General features: G+C 33.7%; 2 protein-coding genes across 4 annotated transcripts in view; both read left to right on the forward strand.

Annotated features, from left to right (window-relative positions):
* The first annotated feature begins 1,718 nt into the window (after window positions 1-1,718).
* LOC126744104 (pre-mRNA 3'-end-processing factor FIP1) lies at window positions 1,719-12,351 on the forward strand. Its single transcript, XM_050451451.1, has 5 exons — window positions 1,719-2,066; window positions 4,869-5,088; window positions 5,144-5,375; window positions 6,362-6,928; window positions 12,091-12,351. Exons 1-5 carry the CDS (start codon window positions 1,893-1,895, stop codon window positions 12,212-12,214), a joined length of 1,317 nt encoding a protein of 438 aa, XP_050307408.1. The 5' UTR covers window positions 1,719-1,892; the 3' UTR covers window positions 12,215-12,351.
* Window positions 12,352-18,942: 6,591 nt separating this feature from the next.
* LOC126744042 (oxidation resistance protein 1) overlaps window positions 18,943-23,850 on the forward strand; it is a 121,332-nt gene continuing 116,424 nt past the window's right edge. For all 3 annotated transcript variants that reach the window (XM_050451356.1, XM_050451357.1, XM_050451360.1), the window contains exon 1: window positions 18,943-19,367. Coding sequence is in view for 1 of the 3 variants with exons in the window: in XM_050451360.1 (XP_050307317.1) it covers window positions 19,366-19,367 (2 nt within the window). In the remaining 2 variants the exon portion in view is untranslated. The remainder of the gene's footprint in view (window positions 19,368-23,850) is intronic.

Below are 23,850 nucleotides of genomic sequence, written 5' to 3' on the forward strand. Positions count from 1 at the left end.
TTCTTTGCTAAAATAACGTTAGAATCGTCGTGTTTGGTGCTTAGCATGATGACGTCTCTCTTATCCTTCCATTTCATGACTACAGTTTTGTCATTACCTTGCCGAGCTACAATTCCACCTCGATTTAACTTTTCCTTTATTACTTCCTGAGGATTACCTTTGCGGTTTGCTTTAATTGTACCAACTAAATGCGTTTTTCGGTCAATCAGTCTTTTGGCTAATGATACGCTCGTGTACCAGTTGTCAGTGTAAAGTGTACGGCCATTGTCCAAAAGACCTTCCATCAATTCCATGACTACCTTTTCAGAAACTGCAAATTAACTTGATTTTTCTCTGCCAGTATATACTTTGAAATCCCAGGTGTATCCTCCAGATACACACACCTTGAAAAGCTTTATACCGTAGCGGTGTCGCTTATTGGGTATATATATTGTCTGAAATAAATGCGTCTTCGAAACGGGACGTTACTTTCGTCGATACAAATGTCTTTTTCGGGCATGTAGGAGGACTTAAATTTCTTTTGCGGCATGTCAAGAAATTCGGATATTTTGTAAAGTCGATCATTAGAGGGTCTGTCCTTCTCATTATCACTTACATGGAACATGCCCAAAATACCTTCAAATCTGTTTCTACTCATAATTGTGGGTATGCGATTTTGGTACAACGATTTGGTTGACCAATAATCCCGTAACTGAGGCATTGGAAGAAGGGCCATCCATAATATAATGCAAAAAATTTTCGCATTTCCACAGGATTGGTATCCACCCATTTCGGCACCTTGGCCTTTCGGTTTGGATCTGCTATTGCCGCAGCAATTCGCTGTGAAGCAAACCTATTGGTTTCAGTCATAAATAGATTAATCATCTCATCGTCGATAAAATAGTTAAATAATTCAGTTGGTTCTTTCCCTGCAAAGTCTGCACTAACAGCTGGAACAACACCAAGTTGAGGGCTTTCACTGAAAGACAGTCGGTCTCCTTCAACGTGATCCCATTTTTGCTTAGTAGTTAAAGTCGCTAGAGGTACGTTATCGCCTAGATCTTCGTCTTCGGATAATAATATGGCAGAATTATCTGAATTATTATCGGATGATAGATCACTTTCAACAGGAATAAAATCTTTATCTACGAGCGAATCATCTGAAAATCCGGTAATTTCGTCTTCTATTATATCTCTTGACTCGTCGTCGGACAGATTCTCCAGCTCCTTTGCCAACTCCTGATCCGATAGATATTTCTTAGCCATATTTGCTTAACTCTGAAACAAAAAAAACACATTAAAGCTAGTGTCCACGGGTGGGCATTCGGTCCCAAAATGTAAAATAGCATTCTGGGACCACGTGCCCACCCGTGGGTCACCGCAAGAAAATGACAAAAACAGCCAAAAGTCGACAGAGTATTGATCCACAAACAACATAAACTGCAAAAAAATAACTATTAACAAAAAATATCCAGAATGAAAATTTGGTCCCTGGAAGTAGAATCCAAATGCCCACCGGTGGGCACGCGGGGCTCAACGGTCCGATGCCTCGTCGGTCGCAACCAGCTGATTTCACCGGTTAATTTTTTTTTTTTTATACCGGGTTAATTCTGATACGCCTCGGTTAATGCCCGTGTAACCTGGTGTATTCACCGGTGAATTCTGAAAAGATTCCAATTCTGAATCGAACGCTCTCTTTTAATTTGTCAATAGTTGCCTGTCAAGACTGTCACGTCCAACGTCATACGTCTTCGTTGGAAAAATCAAAAATGGCAGACAACAAACACCAAAACTGAAAACGAGTTCATTGTTTACAGAAAACATATAAATTTTCCGCCCTTTTTCTCCTAAAAATTCTTTCCTTCCATGGTAAACTCGTTAAAATTATCGATTAACCTTTGATTTCTGTCGAAATGGCTGAAGAAATAGAGAACGATGATGACCAGTGGTTGTATGGGGACAATCCTGATGGACAACCACGGGAGCCGGAAGCTGAAACTGTGCCTGTTCCCGGTGAAAGTGATGAGGTGCCTCCTGGAGAAGAGCCAGTTCCACCTATAGAACCCGCTCCTATCAAATACCCAGAGGTAAACACTAAAAAACTCTTTAAAGTATCTCATTGATTGGTAGTATCACTGAGTATATTATAACCTAAAATAGAGTTAGAATTCTTCTTTCCTAAGGTTGCTGTATTATTTACAAGAGAATCATGATTGCTATATAAATATTTTTTCTTAAATACTCAGAGACAAAGTTTCTAAGGTGCCCATATATCTTTTGAGCAAAAGCTATATAAACTATAATAGTTGGATTGAGGGAAATTGAATTTAAACAAATACCATAAATTTTACACAAAGAAACAATAACATGAAGCAACTCTACTAACACAAAAGCTCAATAATTATGGCTTTAGAGGTGTGGCATTGCAATGGCTGGAATCCTATCTGTCTAATCGTACCCAAAGAGTTACAGTATCTGGATGTTTATCCGATTCCAGATCCCTTAAAACTGGAGTACCTGAGGGTTCAGTGTTAGGACCACTATTATTTTTTCTCTATGTAAATGATTTGGGTTCATTAAAACTGCAGGGCAAAGTAGTTCAGTTTGCTGATGATACCACCATTTTATGGAATCATAGAGGTTCTGATAATGTTAGAGCCCAGGTTTTTAAGGATCTTAAGATTTTATCGGAGTGGTGTGCTGCAAACAGGCTTGTATTTAATGTGGGCAAAACCTTTATTATGGGATTTAAGTGTGACGTTCAGGGCCTTATGTTTAGTGAAAACCCCTTGCAAAACAAAGAAAGCTGTAAGTTCCTTGGTATTACCATTGATGGTCGCCTTCGCTTCGAAGATCATATCCTAAATCTTGCATCAAAATTATCCTCTGGATGCTTTGCAGTAAGAATGGCGGGGCATGAGCTGGGAGGGGTAGTTGCACATTCAGTGTACTTTTCTCTTATTGAGTCCCACCTTCGTTATGGCTTGCCTTTTTGGGGTTTAAGCAACAAGGGATTATTAAACATAATTTTTGTAATTCAAAAAAAGGCAGTTAGATACCTATGTTCCGCTGGGTTAAGAGATTCTTGTAAACCTCTCTTTATATCTCAAAAAATCCTGACTCTTTTTTCTCTTTTTATCTTAGAAACAGCTACTCTTATTCATAAATGTCCTAAACCTCCCTCTAACACTGGTCATATGACTCTCCAGGCTAACGATTTTCCCTTACCAATCCCTACATCCTCCCTCACCAAGAACTCACTTATATACCTTAGCAAAAAAATTTACAACCATGTTCCTGTATGTATCAGACAAATTTTAGAAGTTAAGAGATTCAAAAAGGAATTAAAATCACTTTTATTATCCAGGGCATATTATAGCCTTGACGATTTTTTTAATGATACCTTTTAACTGTGCTCTGACATCATTTTAGTGTTTTAGTTTTGTTTCCTGTTAAATAATTTAATTTACTTCTTTTTTATTGACAGCTTTACTTATTTTTTAATGAATTTATCAAAAAGATGCTTTTTTTTTCTCATTCTGTTTTGTTATGATTAATTTTGGTAATGTGTGTAAATTTTATGGTAAAGTGTTTTAGATGTTATGTTGGTTTGAAATTTGAAATTTAAAGTGAATTTGGAATTTTTTAGTTTTTAGGATGCTTGTACACAAGATTTTGTTGTCTTACGTAATATAGCACATTTTTCTTTCTTTCTTTCTTCAAACCTGTTCCAAGTAGAGATGTGCGGATAGTATCTACTTGATATTTTAATATCTGACACATGCAAAGATTCGAAGTAATCAAATCCTTCGACACCAACTACTCGTTACTCAAATGCTTTTTTAAATCTCAAATTTTCATGTCACCGGTGGCTGCTTATGCACACTAAATATATTTTATAAGTAAAATATGACAATATTGTTAATAAAATGAAGTAAACGGCCGCCGATTGGACCAACAATAATTAATCAATAATACCTATTTATATTTATGCGACGTTGTCACCAGTTGCCACACACTTACTTGATACTTTGATACCTTGTTCTAGGTAAAAGTATTTGAATTCGTCCGACATGCCAGATTACGTGATTTCTTTTTATTAGCATAAGTATTAAATTATCATTTTGTAACATCTTACTTAAACTTGATAACCCTCTATTATACTCAAAAAATATAACGCCAAAGGAAGCCCTAAATTTAATATAGGTATTCATTTAAAATTTTAGGATATATAGAACATCTCAGATATCCTGTCAAAACCTAGAACGTTTTTGGGATATCCCAGAAAAAATTTTAATGTGTTAAATAAACATTCTTGGAATGTCACACATTGTAACACTATTATAGATTAAACATTATTTTTCTTATGTCTTTTAAATTTTTTAGTGATAATCATTTGTAGCTCTATTGAAATGTATGTAATTCTACTATTAAGTTATTATATTGAACACAATATGTTCTGCCTTGATTGAATATTCTCTTATATTAAATGTTCAAATGGTAATTATAGAAACTACTTTTTTCGGGTGCACATATGCACACAATGTCAACAATTCTTCTCAGTTAATAAATAACAATGTTATGAGTAGAAAACTTACCAAGTACATGATCAGTGTGAGCTAACCAACTTAGTACATTATCGCCACCATCAATATTTAAAACCACATCAGTTCCAAAAACTTAACATATCAGCAATCAACTGAACATTAAGACCATCATAGGATGGACGTTGGTGGATATCCTAAAAGTATCAGTTCAAATAGGAAAATTAATAATACACAGCAAAAAACAATACATAAAATATATAGCAATAAACAATGTTTTTTGCCAAATTTGCAAAGATTTATATTTACTATTGACTACTTATTTAAATTTATTCTTATTATTAGGATCACCAATTCCAAGATGATGGACCTCCAGGTGTGGATGAACCATTAGAAAAACCTGAAAATGGAGAAGCAGATAATGATCAGGAAGATGGTGAACTAAAACAAAATGGAGAAGATGAGGAAGATCTTGAAGACGACAGTGATGAAGATGATGTTAATGTTGTGATTGGAGATATTAAAACTCCAACAGCTTATCCTCAACAGCATAGTATTAAAAGAGGTAAAAATATTAATATAAGAATTAACATTTAAGCTATAAATGAATTTGCTAATAGGTGGTTTAACAACAACAATTGGCGACAAAAGCAAACAAATTCAGCAAAGTGGAAAGTTCCAAGTAGAAGAGTTTGAACAAATTGGCACTATTAATGGGGTTCCTGCTTGTGATTATAACTTGGACGGCCTGGAGGATAAGCCATGGAGAAAACCCGGTGCAGATATCACAGATTATTTTAATTTTGGTTTTAATGAGGACACTTGGAAGGCTTATTGCGAAAGACAAAAGAGGTAAGAGCTTTGTAAACTTGGTACTTATTTAACTAAATAATATTGAATAGAACTTATCTAGGGTTTAATAGCACTACAGTAGTTTTTTATTATTAAAAATTTAGCAATTATGCCAAAAGCTATAGCTAAATTAATATTTTCTAATATTTTCTAAGTTTTTTTCACTAAGTTTTTTTATTATTTTGATTTTTATTATTAAGTCAAAGGTTTTGAAAAAAAGCCTCTTCCTATATTTTCTGTCACTATATAGTACAAGTACATTTCAAAAGAGGTTATGCTAATTATTTTTATAATGGAACATTTTACTATGATAATTGTATTGAGTTTTGTGTTTAAAAATTTGTAAAATTGTCTTAATGACTAAAAATGAAATAAAAAGGTTAGGTTTAATATCTTTTAACCGCACAATTGCTATAAACTCATTAGTTAATATAAACTCAATATTATTAAATTATTAAATAAACTCATAGTAAAGAGTATGAAGCCATATTTTTATAGAAAAGTTCTCCAATGAAGAGGATTTTCAAAAAAATTGTACTTGACATCGAAATACGGCCATAATAAGGCCCAAAAAGTATACAGCAGTATACAGCACATCTGTACCTTAATTTCTATTGAGCTCCATGTTGTTGAGCTTATAGATAGATTTTGAGATAAAAAATTATTTCTTTCTTAGTTGTATTTAATTACTTGTTTCATTGGTTTTGTCATATAAAAGATTATTGATATATAAGATTTAGAGATAAAAATGAATTAATGTACTTACAGTGACAGACAGAAACTTGCTTATTAAGAACATAAAACAAATAATTTAAAACCATTATTTAGATTGAAAAAAAAATTGAACCATGTCAATTTTGCTTAACACTATGTGAATTTAATTAAAGTACAAGTGGATGATTTTTTGTTATTTTATTAACCTCATTCTACAACTTCCTTGAATGAATGGAGACCACCTCTTCAACATTTTATCTTTTTTTTTTTAGAATCAGAATTAATGAATCAGGGGTGGGCATAATGCCACTAAACTCCATAGGGCTCCCAAGAGGCCCTACCGTTGTCATGCACGATAACAACAAATTTATCAACCAAAACAACTTCATGCAAAACCAGCAGAAGCCCATATTATCTCCGGTCATTCATAATGATGCTCCGAAAGTAAACGTCATCCAAGTAATGACGGCAGACAGAAGAGAGTACAGTAGAAAACCCGGCTTTCCGGACATGAGCGTTCCTCCGCCGATGGGTTACGCGGAACCGGCACCGTTCATTCCACCTCCAGAATATGGATTCAATCCTGAGCCCGAACCATTTTATGGTGGTTATGAACCGACCCAGGATTCTCAATGGATGGAGGGCCAGGGTAATCCCCATTGGCAACCTTCGGAAATCAAGACATTAACGGGGGCGAGTCCTCCCAGGTCGCCTAATAGGATGGGCCCACCGAATTCAAGGAGATCACCTACGGCTAGGAGAAGCAGTTCCAGGGATAGAGATCGAGACAAAGAGAGCAGATCGAGATCTGTTAGATCTAGGGATGGAGATAGGGAAAAGTAAGTTCTTAGATCAAACACCAATCAAATCATTTATTTTCTGTAGTCAGTTGAGTTGCTATACTACGGCATCAAAAAGTTCATTTTTTAAATAGATACAATCGTTACAAACATACACGGCGATTGGTTTTTCTGTTTAATTTTTTGGCATTAATTTTTGTAGTGAATTTAGGTATATTTATAATTTTTTATTTATTTAGTTATTTACCAGTATCAACAGACCCATTACAGACATTAACTATAACATATTTATTACATATTAACTAAACATAAGAACACAATAGGTTAACCTATGACATTAATAAAAACAAAATTACAAAAAGTGTCAAACACACAGCCGGACATGATATGAGTCCTTCTTTTATTTTTCGAGATTATGCACCATGTTTCCCTGCTGAGGAGCAGTATTATTCAATGTTGTTATAAGAACTTCCACTTTTCCAGATGTTTGGAAGATTTCTAAAATTACGCCAATACATAAGAGCGGTGCAACAGACAATATTGAAAATTATAGACCTGTCTCCATATGGGTATGGTGACAGTATACCTATAGAGAGTATGGTGCCCCAGGTAATACATCTTGATGGGTCTAGAGGTGAACATGGTGACATTACTCCTATCCACAAAAGTGGTGATAAGTGCAATATTAAAAACTACAGGCCTATAAGTATTTTATCAGTAATACGCAAGATATTTGAACAGTGTGTTATGCAAGTGCTATCAACTCATTTCCAAGGTAGAATATTACCTTAACAGCATGGGTTTACCACCAGTAGTAGTGCAGATACCAATTTATATTTATTCACCAACTATATTTTTAAAGACTTTGAATCAGGGTATTATGATGTTTGTTTTGCATACAAAGTGTTAAATAACTATACCGGGTGATGCGTCGCCGAGCGGAACATAAGAAAACCCATGTAAATTTTAAGGGGGTCAATTATTGGCTTCCCTGTACATTTTATAGAAAAAACGTAAGATAACTTTTTGAAGAGACCAATCTGGCAAACCCTTGTGCAAAGTTTCAAAAATTTTTAATAAGTGAATCTTGAATTATTCAATTAAATGTAATTGCAAAATCAGCAAATTTTCGGTTTAGGTAAAACCAAACGGGCACCAGTAAAATGAATATTGTCACTGACGTGAGGAAAAGTGTCAATAAATCAGTGACAGTCGATATTTGAAAACAAGTATAAATTATTCAATCGACGAAAAAATAGCCATAATTAAGTGTAACATTATGCTGGAAACAGTTTTAGAGCAGTATCTGAAATGTTTTCACTTATTTCCCCACCAAGCCCATTCCGTCCATTTCAACTATTAAACGTATTGTCAATAAGTTCGAGTCCAAAGGTACCGTAATAAATAATTGTAAATGTTCAACACAGGATATCGAAAATAGGGCTGAAGAAAGAGAGAACAGAGATCTTAATATTCTACCGAGTGTGGAGGAAAACAAGATGGTTAGTACGAGGGTTTTTGGACAAGAGGTAAATAAACATCATACAACGGTATTGCGCAAAAAACACAAAAATTATTCGTATAAATTCGAAAAACATCAAGAGCTGCAGGAAGGAGATGAAGAGCGAAGAATGGCATTTTGTTTTGAAATGATGGAAAGGGCAAGGAATTTTTATAAGAAATATTTGTTTTTCCGATGAATGTACCGGGTGTACAACTAAGAGAGGTCGCCGGCCATATCTCAATAACTAGTCATCCCACAGCAGAGGGAAAAAAATATTTCTTATAAAAGCGGCAAAGAGAAATCGTTGGAAATTATTTACAAGTTCGTACGATGACCGCTAGGGGGCGTAATACAACATTGAAATAGAAAAAATTGGTTTTATTGAAAATATTCAAAGTGAATCCTAGAGAAAAATGATGCCATTTTAAAGTATGATAAATTCTAAACATTTTTTATTTCAAACTTTTTTTTTAATCTGTCAAGTAATAGGTGGGGAAGGGTTGAATATTTATATCTAAAAATAAAACTTTTGATTGGCCTAACCAATTTTAACGAGCTAACTTTTGTTTTCAAGAATAATTATCAGGCTTTATGTGGTATAATTACTTATGTGGCGCTAGAAGGCGGTTTGTGTTATTTTGGAATTTTTCAGCGATTGTCTGGCAAATATTAAATACAACGATATAATTTTTTTTACTTAGGCTAAAAGAACATAAAAAAACATAAAAACTGGCGCAAACCGCAACTCGATATCTTATCTTATTCCGAAACTATAAATTAAAATGTTTTTGAACAATAAAAATAAAACTCCATAACTCAAATTTTTGTAATAAATAAATTGTTTTATACTTTTAATAGTGTCTTAGATGCTCAAACTGTTTTCCTTCATTTTCAATACCCAGTCAAGGTCGTTGCGTCGCTGACTGGATTTCTGCTGTGGGTAACGAATTTATTGCATTGCGTATTTGGTCCTGCATGTTGTTCTGTGTTTTGGGTGGGGTGACAAAAACTAAATCTTTAATCCTTCCTCACAGATAAAAATCTAGAACAGTCAGATCTGGGGATCAAGCAGGTCAAGGAAAAATACTTCCTCTTCCTATCCACAAACGATACTGTCTGGTTAAGTATTGACGAACCTAAACTGCAAAATGTGCAGGGCAACCATCATGTTGGAAAATTATTTGCCCTCTTGTTTCCAAATCAAAATCTTCCAGTAACCCCGGGACATCATTTTGCAAATAAATTAAATACACATTACCAGAAAGTGTTTGATTGAAAAAGAAAGGACCAATAATTTTTCCGCCAATAATTCCGCACCACGCATTTACAGTCCATCTGCCTTGGTGTTGAGTCTCGCAAATCCAACAGGGATTTTGTTCTGCCCAATAATGCAAATTATGCAAGTTTACACCATCATCACTGCTTAATAATGCCTCGTCCGTCCATAATATCTTCGAGATAAATCGGGTATCTTCTCCAACCATGTTCAACAGCCAATAACAGAAATTGAGTCTGTTATCAAAGTCTTTTTCCTGGTGCAGAACCACGTGATAGGGATGAAGTCTAAGTAAAAACCAATAAATATAAGATAATAGGATGCTTATTAGTGTTGTAACAAATAAAAATAGGTACCTGTGCTCTTTCAGAATATTTTCTACTGTATCGAGGCACTCCCAATTCCCTAGAAATATTTCGGATGCTTATGTGAGGGTTTATACATATATGCCAAAATATTTATAACGTTTGCCTCTATGCGCCCTCGCCTTCATCTTCGATGAATATTGCCGCGAATAAGGAAGTATTTTTCCTTGACCTGCTCGATACCCAGATCTAACTGTTCTAGATTTTTATCTGTGGGGAAGGATTAAAGATTTAGTTTTTGTCACCCCATCCAAAACACAGAACGACATGCAGGACCAAAAAAAATGCAATAAATTCGTTACCCACATCAGAAATCCAGTCAGCGACGCAAAGACCTTGACTGGGTATTGAAAATGAAGGAAAACAGTTTGAGCATCTAAGACACTATTAAAAATATAAAACAATTTATTTATTACAAAATTTTGAGTTCTGGAGTTTTATTTTTATTGTTCAAAAACATTTTAATTTATAATTTCGGAATAAAATAAGATATCGAGTTGCGGTTTGCACCAGTTTCTATGCTTTTTCATGCTCTTTTAGCCTAAATGAAAAAAATTACGTCGTTGTTTTTAATATTTGCTAGAAAATCGCTGAAAAAGTACAAATTAAAATAAACCGCCCTCTAGCGCTCAACAAAATAACTAAAACGGCTAAGTAATTATACCACATAAAAGCCTAATAATTATCCTTTAAAATAGAAGTAAGCTCGTTAAAATTCGTTAGGCCAATCCAAAGTTATCAAGAATTTTAGATATAAATATTTAACCCTTCCCCCACCTATTATTTGACATTTTAAAGAAAAAAGTTTGCAATAAAAAATGTTTAGAATTTATAATACTTTTAAATGGCAGCATTCTTTTCTAGGATTTACTTTTAATATTTTCAATAAAACCAACTTTTTCTATTTCAATCTTGTATTACGCCCCCTAGCAGTCAGCGTACGAACTTGTAAATCATTTCCAGCAATTTCTCTTTGCCGCTTTTATCAGAAATATTTATTTCCCTACGCTGTGCGATGAGTACTTACTCAGATATGGCCGGCGACCTCTTTTAGTTGTACACCCGGTACAGGGTGGTGCGATTTCGACTATTTTAACAGAAAACTCGTATTTTCCGAACAGATAGAAAAAAATTGACTTATATGTCATGAGCTCAAATTTTGTAAAAAAAAAAATTTTAAGTTATTAAAATTTTACTATGTCAAACTGTTTGGCCGCTAGGGGGCGTTTCTTGACTTTGGTCGATTTCGGTAATTAGCCATAACTTTTTTGCTATTAAAGATAATTGACTTCTGAAAACACTTTCTCAAAGTATTTTTTAATGATAAATATTTTTATGTTATATATTTTATATTGTTTTTATGACACATGCTTAACTATTTTCATTAACATACTTTTTTATAACACATGCATCAATTATTTCAATATTAAATATTTCGAAAACGGTTGCTCTTGTTTTTCTTTCTTGTTTGCAAATGTATTTCTTTGACCAAAAATATAATACAAGGTTTTAAAAAAAGTCATGAGCCTTTGAAAGTCATAAAAGACACGTAGATAGCGCCCTTTACGAGTAAGGGCTAAATTAGGGACTTCAAATTTGTCACCTCAAAAAACCCTCAGGCATACCAATTTTCGTTCAGAAATCGGCATTATTTAGGAAATTATGCAGAAAAAATAAAAATAAGTCTTTCACCCTGTATCTTAAGAATAAATCATTTTAGACCACACATGTATAGGATTTAGTAGGTGTATAGGACCTTAAAAATAATTAAAAAATCATCTTGTAAAATATCGGACACTTATATTAAATAACACCCTGTATACGTAATGTACGAAATACGTCCGGGATTTTGTTAACATTATTACATTGTCTACGCGTAGACAATGAGCTTGCCTACGTCTACATTGTTTACTTGCCGATCAGTGGTTGTAAGCTATAATTATTATTACATACGTAATTATAGCTTTATTGTTTTTAATTAATAACTCAAAAGTTATATTTCTCTACGTCAATCAATGAATAAGTGTTTTATTTAATTTTGTTTATGGTTTTGTAGGTCAAGGAGGCGTGACAGATCGCGTAGTCGCTCCAGAAGACATAAATCCCGATCCAGAAGTCCCAGTCATAGAAGTCATAAGAAAAAAAAGTCGCGTCGTCACGACGACAGGGACAGTGAATAAGGGTTATTTCGGGGTGTCTTAATGTTAAGATAAAGACCTTTTTATCTTGGTATTTTAATCTGATTATAGTAAATAATATTTGAAATGCATTTGTCTTGAAATTGCAAAAAAATTAATAAATTGCCGAGTTTATAATAGATAGAATATAATTTTTATTTATTTATTTTTTACATTAATAAATTAACTGTTGTTTAATTAAAATATTATGAAGGTCAAATATACGTCAGATCATGGGATATGATTAACGAGACCATTCTAGGAGAACCCTTTGTTGAATGAACACTGTTTAAAAAAAATATAAGAATTATTAAAAAAATCGTTTCAAACCGTTTTTGAAAACAAGGAAGTGAATGATGTCTATGATACTTTGATGTTATGCTATGTCTTATAATATTGATACATTCTTCAATATACTATTTATTTTAAACTTTGTCCATGCATGTCGATGAGTCGGAACATTTTTTATCGTGTACATGAAATATGACTGGAATGTACTTTTCCGAAAACTTTTCTGCCATTTTGTTTTGAATACTAATAGTGACGCAATGTCTCGGATATTTTCCGACTAACATTTAAGTAATGTATCATAAACATATTGCAAACAACATGGGTTCAAGAAGAACAGGAGTACATCGCAGGGACAATACGATAGTTAATATCATGGATGCTTTTGATGAGCATTGTGATAGTTTGTAGTTCGACTACTGACACTACTGCTCACGATAACAACGAGCCACGGGGCTGCTCCTTAAGTGATTTTTTCAATAATCAGTACACTGAGCTTTATATTAAGTACAGTAACAAAATCATCCAGGTACGTACTACAAATTAAAATGTTTCAATGCATTTTCGCTTTGAAACTAACCCTTTGAAAAATCCCCCTTTTTTTTTAATTCATAGAACTCGTCCATTATCTCAAAGAGACCTACGTAATTAGAGAAAAAAATGAAAACTCAAGTCTCAGTCTCAAAATATCTTTTTAATTAATCAGGTAAAATGTTTCGCTAATAAAGCATCATCAGACCTACAATAAACAGAAAAACACACGTAACTACAGTAAAACCTTACACTAAAACAAAATCAAATATTAAAAATTAGTTAAAATTACCTTATAGCTAGATGACCTCTTTTTTTTTGTTTTACAATTGTCAAGATTTCAAGACATTTTCTGTCCAAAAATTTTGCGCACACTGATGACCTTAATTAAATAATCAATTAAAAACTAATATTAAAAAAAAAACCGCAGATGAAAACCAGGAGATTCTCATTCAAAAGAAATCCTCTTTAATTCATCCCATATACTTCTTAATAAAATCACCCTATATATACAATCTATTAGATATACCTTATAGATTCCATCCTGTATACAGGGTGTTTCAGAACTATAGGATCAAACTTCTAGGGGTTGTTCAGTGCAACAGTAGAATCCATTTGAGTATAGGAACCCATGTCCGGAAATATGTCACTACGCCATTACGGCCCTAAGACGCGTTTAAATTTAGAAAAAATATTAATTACCTAAATAGGATCTGATGCATTTATTTTTACCTTTTGTACATAATACCATCACAACAATTGTTCAAAATGTCTTCCTCCAACCTCAATACACCGATTTAAAGGCCGCACATGATTTCGGCGAACTACACTAAAAATTTGATCCTCGTTTTGAATGATTTCAAATGCTGCTGTTATTCCTCCAATTAAGTCTAGCTCTGATTCTACTGGAGTTTCGTAGACTAAAGACTTTACATGTCCCCACAAGAAAAAATCGAGCGACATTAAATCGGCTGACCTAGGAGGCCAAGAAACTGCTCCATCTCTGGCAATCCAACGGTGCTCAAACCGCTGAGCCAAATACTCGCGTACTTGTACAGCAAAGTGAGCCGGCGGTCCATCATGCTGAAACCACATTTGCTGTCTAACGTTTAGTGGAACATTTTCAAGGAGTTCTGGGAGAACTTCCTCCAAGAAACGCAGATAAATAGGTCCTGTTAACCGTTCCGGTAGAAGGTATAGCCTAATTAAATAATCATCAACAATGCCTGCCCATATGTTGACAGACCAACGATTCTGATGTTTTCTTGGAAAAATTGCATAAGGATTTTCTTCGTCCCAAACATGGCTATTCCTACTATTAAAAATACCGTCTCTTGAGAAAGACGCTTCATCGGTCCACAAAACATATCGTAAAAAATTTGGTTGTGCAATGATGTGATCCAGAAGCCATCGACAAAATTGAACTCTAGGATGATAATCGGCCGCAGTCATACCTTGAACTTTCTGGAAGTGGTAAGGATGTAGTTGTTGCTCGTGTAGTACCCGCCAGACAGAAGCGTTACTCGTATTCATATTCTTAGCGACGTCACGTGTGCTATTTGATGGTTCATAGGCAACTCGCTGAAGCACCTCTTCTTCAAATTCGACCGTTCTTACGGTTCAAGAACACCAGTATCATGCATCTTGGTCTTAAACATGCCTGTCTCAGCGAGCCGCCGATGAACCGCAATAAACTTTTTGTATCCAGGATGCTGTCGTTCGGGATAACGTTCATGATACAACCGCGATGCTGCTCGTGCATTGCAGTTTGTTTCTCCGTATGCCAAATCCATATCCGCCAATTCTTGATTGGTAAAGTTTTCCTTTAGCAATAAATGTTTAAAAATTGTAAGCTATAAAATTTTTAAACATGACATTGAGAATTGACATTGATAAGCGTTGATTTTAAACAATTGTTGTTTTGGTATCATGTACAAAAGGTAAAAATAAATGCAGCATATCCTATTTAGGTAATTAATGTTTTTTATAAATTTTAACGCGTCTTAGGGCCGTAGTGGCGTAGTGACGCGTTTCCGGACATGGGTTCCTATACTCAAATGGATTCTTCTGTTGCACTGAACAACCTCCAGAAGTTTGATCCCATAGTTCTGAAACACCCTGTATATTTTTCACTGATTAATATCTCTCTTGGTTGAGTAATAACAATAATAATAATTTTAGGACAAATGAGAGTCACAGATATAGAGATGACAAATATCACTCAGAACCTTACAAAAAACTAATTAAATCAATAAAAAAAATACATTCATGATTTTAGTAAACAAATAAATAAAATGTTATGATTACAAATTAAGGGGTTGCTCGCTATTACAAGATGGTATTTGAAAATATATTTATTTACGATGTTTAAATCGAATTTAAAAGAAATGGGAGGGTTGGCAGATTATAATTAGGGCTCAATTAATCCTACCCACCACCCTATTAAAACCCGTCACACCATGGTACGTCCGCATATAATTTGGTTGTATAATAATTGTCAGTCAAATGATACATTTTCTTTGATAACTGTTATAAAACCAGTGTAAGGAATTTAGAAGTTAAGAACCTGCCATCTGTCGTTGATTCTTTCGCTGCTTTTTCTACAACTACTTGGGCGATTAAGTCAAGGAGCTGAAGTCCAGATGAAAATATGAATGATTATATGGGATGATATAGAGGTCGGTTAAATTGAGGCAAAGTTGCGCAATTTGGTGCTCTTTAAAACGCCCTTTTGAAATGCTAAAAAATCCGAATATTTCCGAAGATATTTGGACAAAAACCGAATATTCGCGATTTAATTTTTATTTTTTTACTACTCTTTTTGAATAGATATAACAAAATAAATTACTAAATTAAATAATAATAAATATAAATAAATTACATTCTCATTGCTACTTTCTCTATTTTACAAAATGGCGTCGTCATTTTCAAACCGACAGTTTCGTATTTGAGCGGTCATCATCAAGTTTGCCGTGGATTTTTTATTACGGATGTTTAAAGCCCCTTATGTTCTTAAACCAACGATGTAAGTATAGCACTTATTCAAAAATTTTATATTATAATGAATATTTCCATAAGGGCTCATGTGTTAAAGACAAATTCAAGAGATTACAAAGATAATTAAAGTAGCATTCTTCAAATCTTAGGCCCTGAGACAAATATTCAGAAATGTTAGCAATTCTGTATTAAAGTAGCGGTGCGTCGTGCGCGCTGACAATCATTGTTTATTTGTTTACTTTTAAACTATTAAATATTTTGACAGTTCACTGTTCGTTCACTAATCGTTAATGTATATTTCACTAAAATGCCTTTTTCTTCTGAAGAAAAAAGAGACATGATAAGGATTATGTCGCATCGAATTTCAAAAATGGCTTGTGAGCGCTATCTGTTGTAATATCCTGAAAGACGACAGCCGCATTATACTTATTTTGGTAATATGGAATATGGATAATTTGAAATTATTTTTAAGGCTCTTAATCCTCGAGCTTCAATTAGAGTTTTCTCAAACGAAGTGGCACTACCGCGAATGACAGTTTGGAGAACTTTACATAATCGTGGATATAAACCTTACAAAATTCATATTAGTCAAACACTAAGATCTGGCGATGCTGTGAGACGCTTAGAATTTTGTTACTGGTTTGCAAGAAAGTTAATGAGACTTCCTAAATAAAATTATAGTGACCGATGAATGCAGTTTTTTAACAAATGGACTATTTATTAGACGTAACGAATACTATTGGTCAATAGAAACCCAAGGCAGAATCAAGAATAATAAGAAATAATAATAAAGAAATATTTAATGGGTTTGGTATGTGGCACAATAAAATTATCAGCCTGTTTTTTCTTGAAGGGAATCTAACTAACTTCTGATTCCTTATTGGAAGAACCTTTGGATGCATTATGTCAACTATGGTGGCAACAGGACGGTATACCACCCCATAATGAACGATACGTCACTAATTTATTAAATGAATGGTTCCCTAACAAATGGATTGAAAACCCAAAAGAAGGACCCGTACGTTGGCCGGCTAGAAGCCCCGATCTAAACCCTTTAGATTACTTTCTTTGGGGATTTCTTCAAAACCGTCTTTATCAATATACGCCACAAAATCTTAATCAGAAGCCTTATATCAAGACCTAACAAGGGAGATCAGGGCTATCCCCGCAAGGACTACTCAGCGTGCGATCCACCCAAGCAGGCGGATTACTATTTGAATATTTGCTTTAATTGTGTTATTTTTGAAACTCTTTTTATGTTAGTGTTTAAGCTTTTTTTATTAATGGTTATTATAAAAAAAGGTGTGTGTTATTAATCCTACTAAAAATATATTTTTTCTACTACCGTGCGTAAAGTGCTCACTTACACACTTCCCAGGGTGTGTAAAGTTTCACTTTTTCGTACTAGTGTCTAAAAAAGTCTTTTTACGCACTAGTGTGTAAAAAGTAATTTGACATTTAATTTATAAGTCGTTTAAGTGCGTAAAGTTAATTTGATATTTTTGATTTTTTCATGTTTTCTTCGGTAGTAGAAAAAGTTTCTATGTTACACGTGTGTAAAATCCCCTTTTTTTATTCATAGGAATTTGTTCATTCATTCATCAAAAAAGCATTATTTTACATACTTGTTAAATAAATAACTATTTTGTCTTTCTCTTTAACACATGACATGAGTCCTTATGGAAATACCCATTAATATAAAATTTTGGAATAAGTGCGATACATTGTTGGTTTAAGAACATAAGGGGCTCTTAAAATCCGTAATAAAAAATCCAGGGCCGTATTTAAAAAAATAAACTTGATGATGACAGATCAAATACGAAATGTTGCATTGAAAATCTGACGGCACCATTTTGTAAAATAGAGAAAGCAGCAATGAGAATGAGTAATTTATTTTGTTATATCTATTCAAATAGAGCCGTAATAAAAATGAAATCGCGAATATTCGGTTTTTTCCAAATATCTTCGGAAGTATTTGGAATTTTTGAAATCTCAAAAGGGCGTTTTATTGAGCACCAAATTGTGCAACTTTATTTCATATCTATATTTATATCTATCCGATTTCGTATCTCTTCTAGTTTACGCTGATCCCATTAGTGAGGCTCGAATTTGGGATACCCTGTACATGACATATTATTTAGATTTGTACATACACAAATAATCAATAGCAATTGCAGATGAGGATAAAAGACTGTGTTTAGCTGAGTTTCGTATTGTCTTGGAGTAGTACAGCATGGAATAGTGTATGTGGGTCTTTCCAGGAGCAGTGTTATGGTTTATTGATTTCAGTACACTAGGTAAGCCTAAGAAAGAAAATGGTTGATGGAAAAATTATCTTGTATACCTAATAATGTTTTCTGCTTCTATTGATTTATAATCTACATCGGGAGGAGCTAGTTTATTATGGAATTCTTCAATTTGCTTCTTTTTTGCTAATATGAATCCAATTTTCCTTTTTGCGATTTTGGTAGCTGTTTATTTGTTTTCAAACGGTTTTCATTGGTGGCCTTTGATTTATAAATGAACAAAATTTTCTCTTCAAATTATTCCTTCTTTTATTGTTTGGCTAAAGCATCTGCTTTTTTACTGCACTAACTGATCGGTATAATGCCTTACTGCTAAGACAAAAATAGAAGACAGAGAAACTTACATAGACTATAATACACAAGTCCTGATCTACTTTCTTAGTCCGCATCTCGCTTATTTTCCAGTTTTCTGAAAAAGCTCTTAGTTTTAACGAGTTCTATACACAGTTAAAAAAAGTATCAAGTTATGAATCACCCTGTATATTCCACAAAAAAGCGGCAACGCTGCAAGGACAAACCGGTTGCCGGCTTGTTGTTGTGATCGATGCTGGAAATGACGCACGCGCATAACCTCACTTGGATTCTGTCAATTTTTTTCGGATTCCCGATTTGTTTCCGCTCATCGTTTTAAAGTTTCAAGAGCGTTCTGGCCTCAATATTGATTAATTCCATTTAAAATTGTGCGTACTTGATTGTGAATTCAAACTGGACGGTAATAAACAATTAAAATTGAATAAATAATTGGCCAGTCAGGTCCAAGTAAAGCCGTTTCTGTGGTGTGTGTACCCAAGTTATGTGACAGTATACATAACAATTATTAAAATTGTTTATTGTCGTGTTTGTACGGTTTATCAAGTGTTTTATTAAAAAAACAATGTTTGGCTCTTTAAACAGATTTGTTTAAGATACTGCTATAATTCCGTGATCGTGAGACAACCATCGATCGTGTGCTAATTCAGCACTTCTTTACTATCCATACTGAGAAGCATTGTTTTAATGGCATTTGCTTAAACGGCATTCTCCAGCCTCAAAATGTAAGTATTCATCGAGTTTTAATTCTAATTTCTCATAACATACTGTTATATATTGCATAAACATTCTCAGCCAATTTTAATAAGTTACTTGAGTCCTAAGCATCTCTTTACCTAAATTGTCATCTTTACAGCAGTTATCAATTAGATAACAGTAAAACAATAATATTATCACATCACTTAAACCCTAGAATAATCAAATCTTGAGCAAATAGGCTGAATATTGCTGTTGCTGAGCGAGAGGGCACCACTGGTGATTTACACACCTCTTTGTCAGTTTGGGGTCAAGGCTTCAAGGTTGGCAAGGGGGCGGCCACCCCTTTTCTAATATTTACAGGTCTGTGTCATTTAAAATAGTCTTGGCCTTTTTATAGGAGCGACCCATTTACTAATCCTCCCTTTCTTTAATCAATTACTTAATGATCATGTTATAAAGGGATTACTGCTTATGTCTACAACAGTTTTAAAGAGGATTACATGGAGAGTTAAGTTTGAAAACTGTTTAATTATTCAGTAGGGGTACTGTCACAGGTACTGATTTTCTGTCTCTCTTGTATTTTTTTAACATTGCAGCACAAAATTCTTATTACACCAAATTAGGCAAAAAAGGAAAAAAATGTATGGAAACTACTCATATTGTTGATGGAAGGAAATATAATCCATAACAAAGCAAACAAAAAAAATTGGATTTTCAGCATCATATTATTATGGCTGTATTCTTTTAATTCTTGTTCCTACTTTGTGTAAGGAAAATAATATTAAAAAATGTCAAGTCACCTTCATTTTTTAGGTTTTGGATAAATATTTGGTAAGAAAAATTATGAGCACTTCTACAATTTAGGCACCTCTGTTCACTGGAAGAACCCAGGTGTATTGCCTCACCCAGTCTCTAATTTTCATGGGAGAGTGTTGCAACTATTTAATGTTACTTTTCTTCGTAAAGCTTACATCAAAGTCTAGGTTGAAAAAGTCTTGGCTAACAACAGGGCTTAAGATCTCTTCAAAAAATCTGTGTTCCTCCATACCATCAGAAAGACTGCCCAGTAATTCACTTGTACTTCACTAGTACTTCTCATATCGGCATCTTATCAGGCTATAGCTAAAAAATCCCATTATTCTAAATGATTGAATGAGAGTTCAGACAAGCCAAAGATGTGCTGGTGAATGACATCCTCAGTAAAAACACTACAAACCTGCTGCAAATCCAAGAATTAAACTTGACAAACTCAATAATTTCTTCTGTATGGTAGGCCAAAATCTTACTCCATCAACTGAACCACTTAGCTATCTTACAAATACAATAGTTCAAAATTCATTCTTCTTTTTACCTACTGACTTGGAAGAAGTAATAAGACTTTTAAACTTGATTAAAAAAAATAATCATCAGGTGAGGATGGGATTACAGTCAAGATTTTACTTAACTTGCTCTAATGTCTCTTGCTGAAGTAATCAATGTGTCATGGGCACTTTTCCAGGCTGTTTGAAGTCTGCCAAAGTGATTCCTATTAATAAGGATGGCAATCTGGATGATCCGTTTAACTTTCAGCCTTTTTCTATTCTTTCCACACTCACATCCAAGTTTATTTATTTATTTCTTAATCACAGTATCAACAGCCAAAAGTTACTTACAGGTACCAACGTAAATACTAAGTAATATAAAGTATACTAAGTTAATAGGAAAACAACAACTAAAAACTAAAATAAAATGTATCAACTAAGTAATATCTGACATCTACATAAGAAACATATTAAAATAATAAGGTAACAATTAAATAGTAGATTAGTAATGATTAGAATTTCAAGATTAAGAGTATTTAAAGTTAAAACAAAAACAAGAAACATAAGGTCAGAAATAGAAAAAGGATGATATGTTGATTTATGTTTATTTGTGATGAGTGTCCTAAATTGATTGACGCTAGCAGAGTTAATATCTATATCTGAAGCATATAAATTAAAATAATAGTAGACTTTATATATGGGTGAGTTTTTGTAAAGGTTCATTCTGGAATTATGAGAATTTAATCTGTTAATGGCAAAGGGGAGTCGACAAAGAATGTCAGGACAATCAATATTGTTTTTCAATATTTTATAAGTAGTTAACAAGAATTTCTTAATTCTCCCCTTACTCAAAGAGAGTTTGTTAAAAAGCAACAATAAGTGTTCATTGTCGCAACCTCTAGGGGGAAAAACACTAAATTTCCTGTAGTACATACACTTCAGAAACCTCCTTTGCACCTCTCCAATCAGAACCATACTCCAAGATTGGCAACACCAAGCTATCAAAAATATGGAGGCTGACATGAATGCTAAGCTCATTGGTGGTTCTAAATCTTTTGGGCACTGTCAACCTTGCACAAAAAGTGTGAAGAAAAAGATAAATTACTATCAAAAATAACTCCTAAGTCCTTTTGTTTGATTACTCTTTCTAGTTCCACATCATTTAAGACATAACTGAAAGCAATAGGGCTACTATTGAGGGTAAATGACATGCAAGCACACTTACTGATATTCACGGCGGTGAGATAGATTTTAAGGTAGATTTTATTGGTACAAACCCGTGTTGACATGAAGTAATATGGTCTGAGATGTCATGAAATTAAAGGCTCAAAGATCATCAACTCGGAAGATCTTTGATATGGAGCTCATAATACTGATAGGGCAATAATTTTTGTCTAAATCTTCCACTTATCTGGAGTTGAGGTTTTGATGATTAGATTAAAAAGATGTTTAAGTCAAAGTTAATTGAAAAACTGGTAAAACTTCGCATGATGTCTTACCTCAAATCAAATAACCTTATCAACTTTCAGTATGCAATACAGATGATGCCATTTACAATTTATTGAATGATCTATATGCCCAAATGAATGGCGGCATTTGACTGTGTTAGCCATGGGATTCTGCTTCTGAAGCTTGGCTGCTATGGTTTTAGAGGCGTAGCACATTCTTGGTTCCGTTCTCATCTGGAGGGTCGTCATCAGCGAGTTTTTGTGGGCTCTGACATCTCAGAAAATCATGAGATACCACAGGGATCAGTCTCGGATCCAATTCTTTTTTTTTGTATGTTAATGATCTTATAAATCTTGATACTAAGGGGAAAATTACCTTATTTGCCGATGACACCACAATTCTTTGGCATGAATCAAATAGTGAGTCCTTGCATCTGACCCTGATAATAGACCTCCAGAGGATACAGGACTGGTTTGTCAATACAGACTGATTTTGGTCAATACTTGATCTTGCCAGTAAAATATCAGCTGGTTGCTTTGCCTTTAAGGTCGCAACTGAAGAGTTTGGTCCTGAGATGGGCAGGACTGTATATTTTGTCCTTGTCAAGTCTGGTCTTTGCTGCAGTATTTGTTTTTGGGGGAATGCTAGCAATTATCTTATCCAGTCGCTCTTTGTACTGCAGAAGAGAGCCCTCAGGTATATTTGCAAGGCAAAACCCCGGGATTCCTGCTGCCCTCTATTTGCTCGAGAAAACATTTTAATTCACCTGTATGCATATACTGGAAGTATTTAATCACCTGCCATGCAACATTAGAGATCTTGCAACACTCACTACAAAAGTATCTGACAGAAGTTTTTTCTTAATTTAAGCTGCTTTGTTAACAACAAATATTTGTTCATAACAATAAATCTTATTTTGATTTGATTTTATTTGACTTTAGTTCCTCACGATCTCATAAATTATTTAAGTATATTCAAATGGGAGAGTGATAAACATAATGTACTTTTGTTTACTAATTATGGTGGGATGAACGCATAGTGGATATGATTCGTAAATAATTATCAATATTTTATAATTACACATCTGCCTTTATCTTTCTTTCTAAGCACAGTAGTTTTCTCATTAATAGCCATGATTAAAAAGATTCATGGCAAACATTTTCACCAGAAATCCAACGACTTATTAAAAATTTAAGGCCTTAACATATTCTTCTGGGTAAGTATTTAAAGACAATTTTTGTTTTTCAATTGCATGCATACATGAGAGGTCAATTACTTTTTGCGAATTCTTGTGACAACATTCAATGTTTTGTTTCACATTGTTATTCAACAAACCATATTTTGCAGCATAAAGAATTTTCATTATGTATAAAAAAATTAAATATAGAAAAATGCTGATGAAACACTCAGATTACCATTAGTCAAGTAATAACAAAGGAAAACTGCAATGTGATGAAATTGTGCAGGCCACTTTAATTATTTCCATATCCCATTAACATTAAATACAGTATTGTTTGTGTATTTTGTTTATAATTTTTGGTGTCTGGTATTTGATATTTTCATATAATTTTCAGGTTAGAATAAATACAGTTAGATAAACCTCCCAGACCAATGTCACTGTGCTTAACAAAAATAACAAAAACAAGTAATGAATGTTAATTGGGAGTCATTTAACAACTAATTTGCAGTTCTCTAAGCTTGTTATTGTGCTAGATTTGTTTTTGTATGTATGTATATTGAGATAAGGAGAGTTTAGTTT

Source organism: Anthonomus grandis, chromosome 13, assembly GCF_022605725.1.
Source record: "Anthonomus grandis grandis chromosome 13, icAntGran1.3, whole genome shotgun sequence".
NCBI lineage: Eukaryota > Metazoa > Arthropoda > Insecta > Coleoptera > Curculionidae > Anthonomus > Anthonomus grandis.

What these genes read in the sequence shown, in the direction of transcription:
- LOC126744104 (XM_050451451.1), top strand. Translation starts at nt 1,893, where the DNA reads ATGGCTGAAGAAATAGAGAACGATGATGACCAGTGGTTGTATGGGGAC. An exon ending in ACAGCATAGTATTAAAAGAG is followed by an intron (nt 5,089 to 5,143) that starts GTAAAAATATTA and finishes ATTTGCTAATAG; the next exon opens with GTGGTTTAACAACAACAATT. An exon ending in TATTGCGAAAGACAAAAGAG is followed by an intron (nt 5,376 to 6,361) that starts GTAAGAGCTTTG and finishes TTTTTTTTTTAG; the next exon opens with AATCAGAATTAATGAATCAG.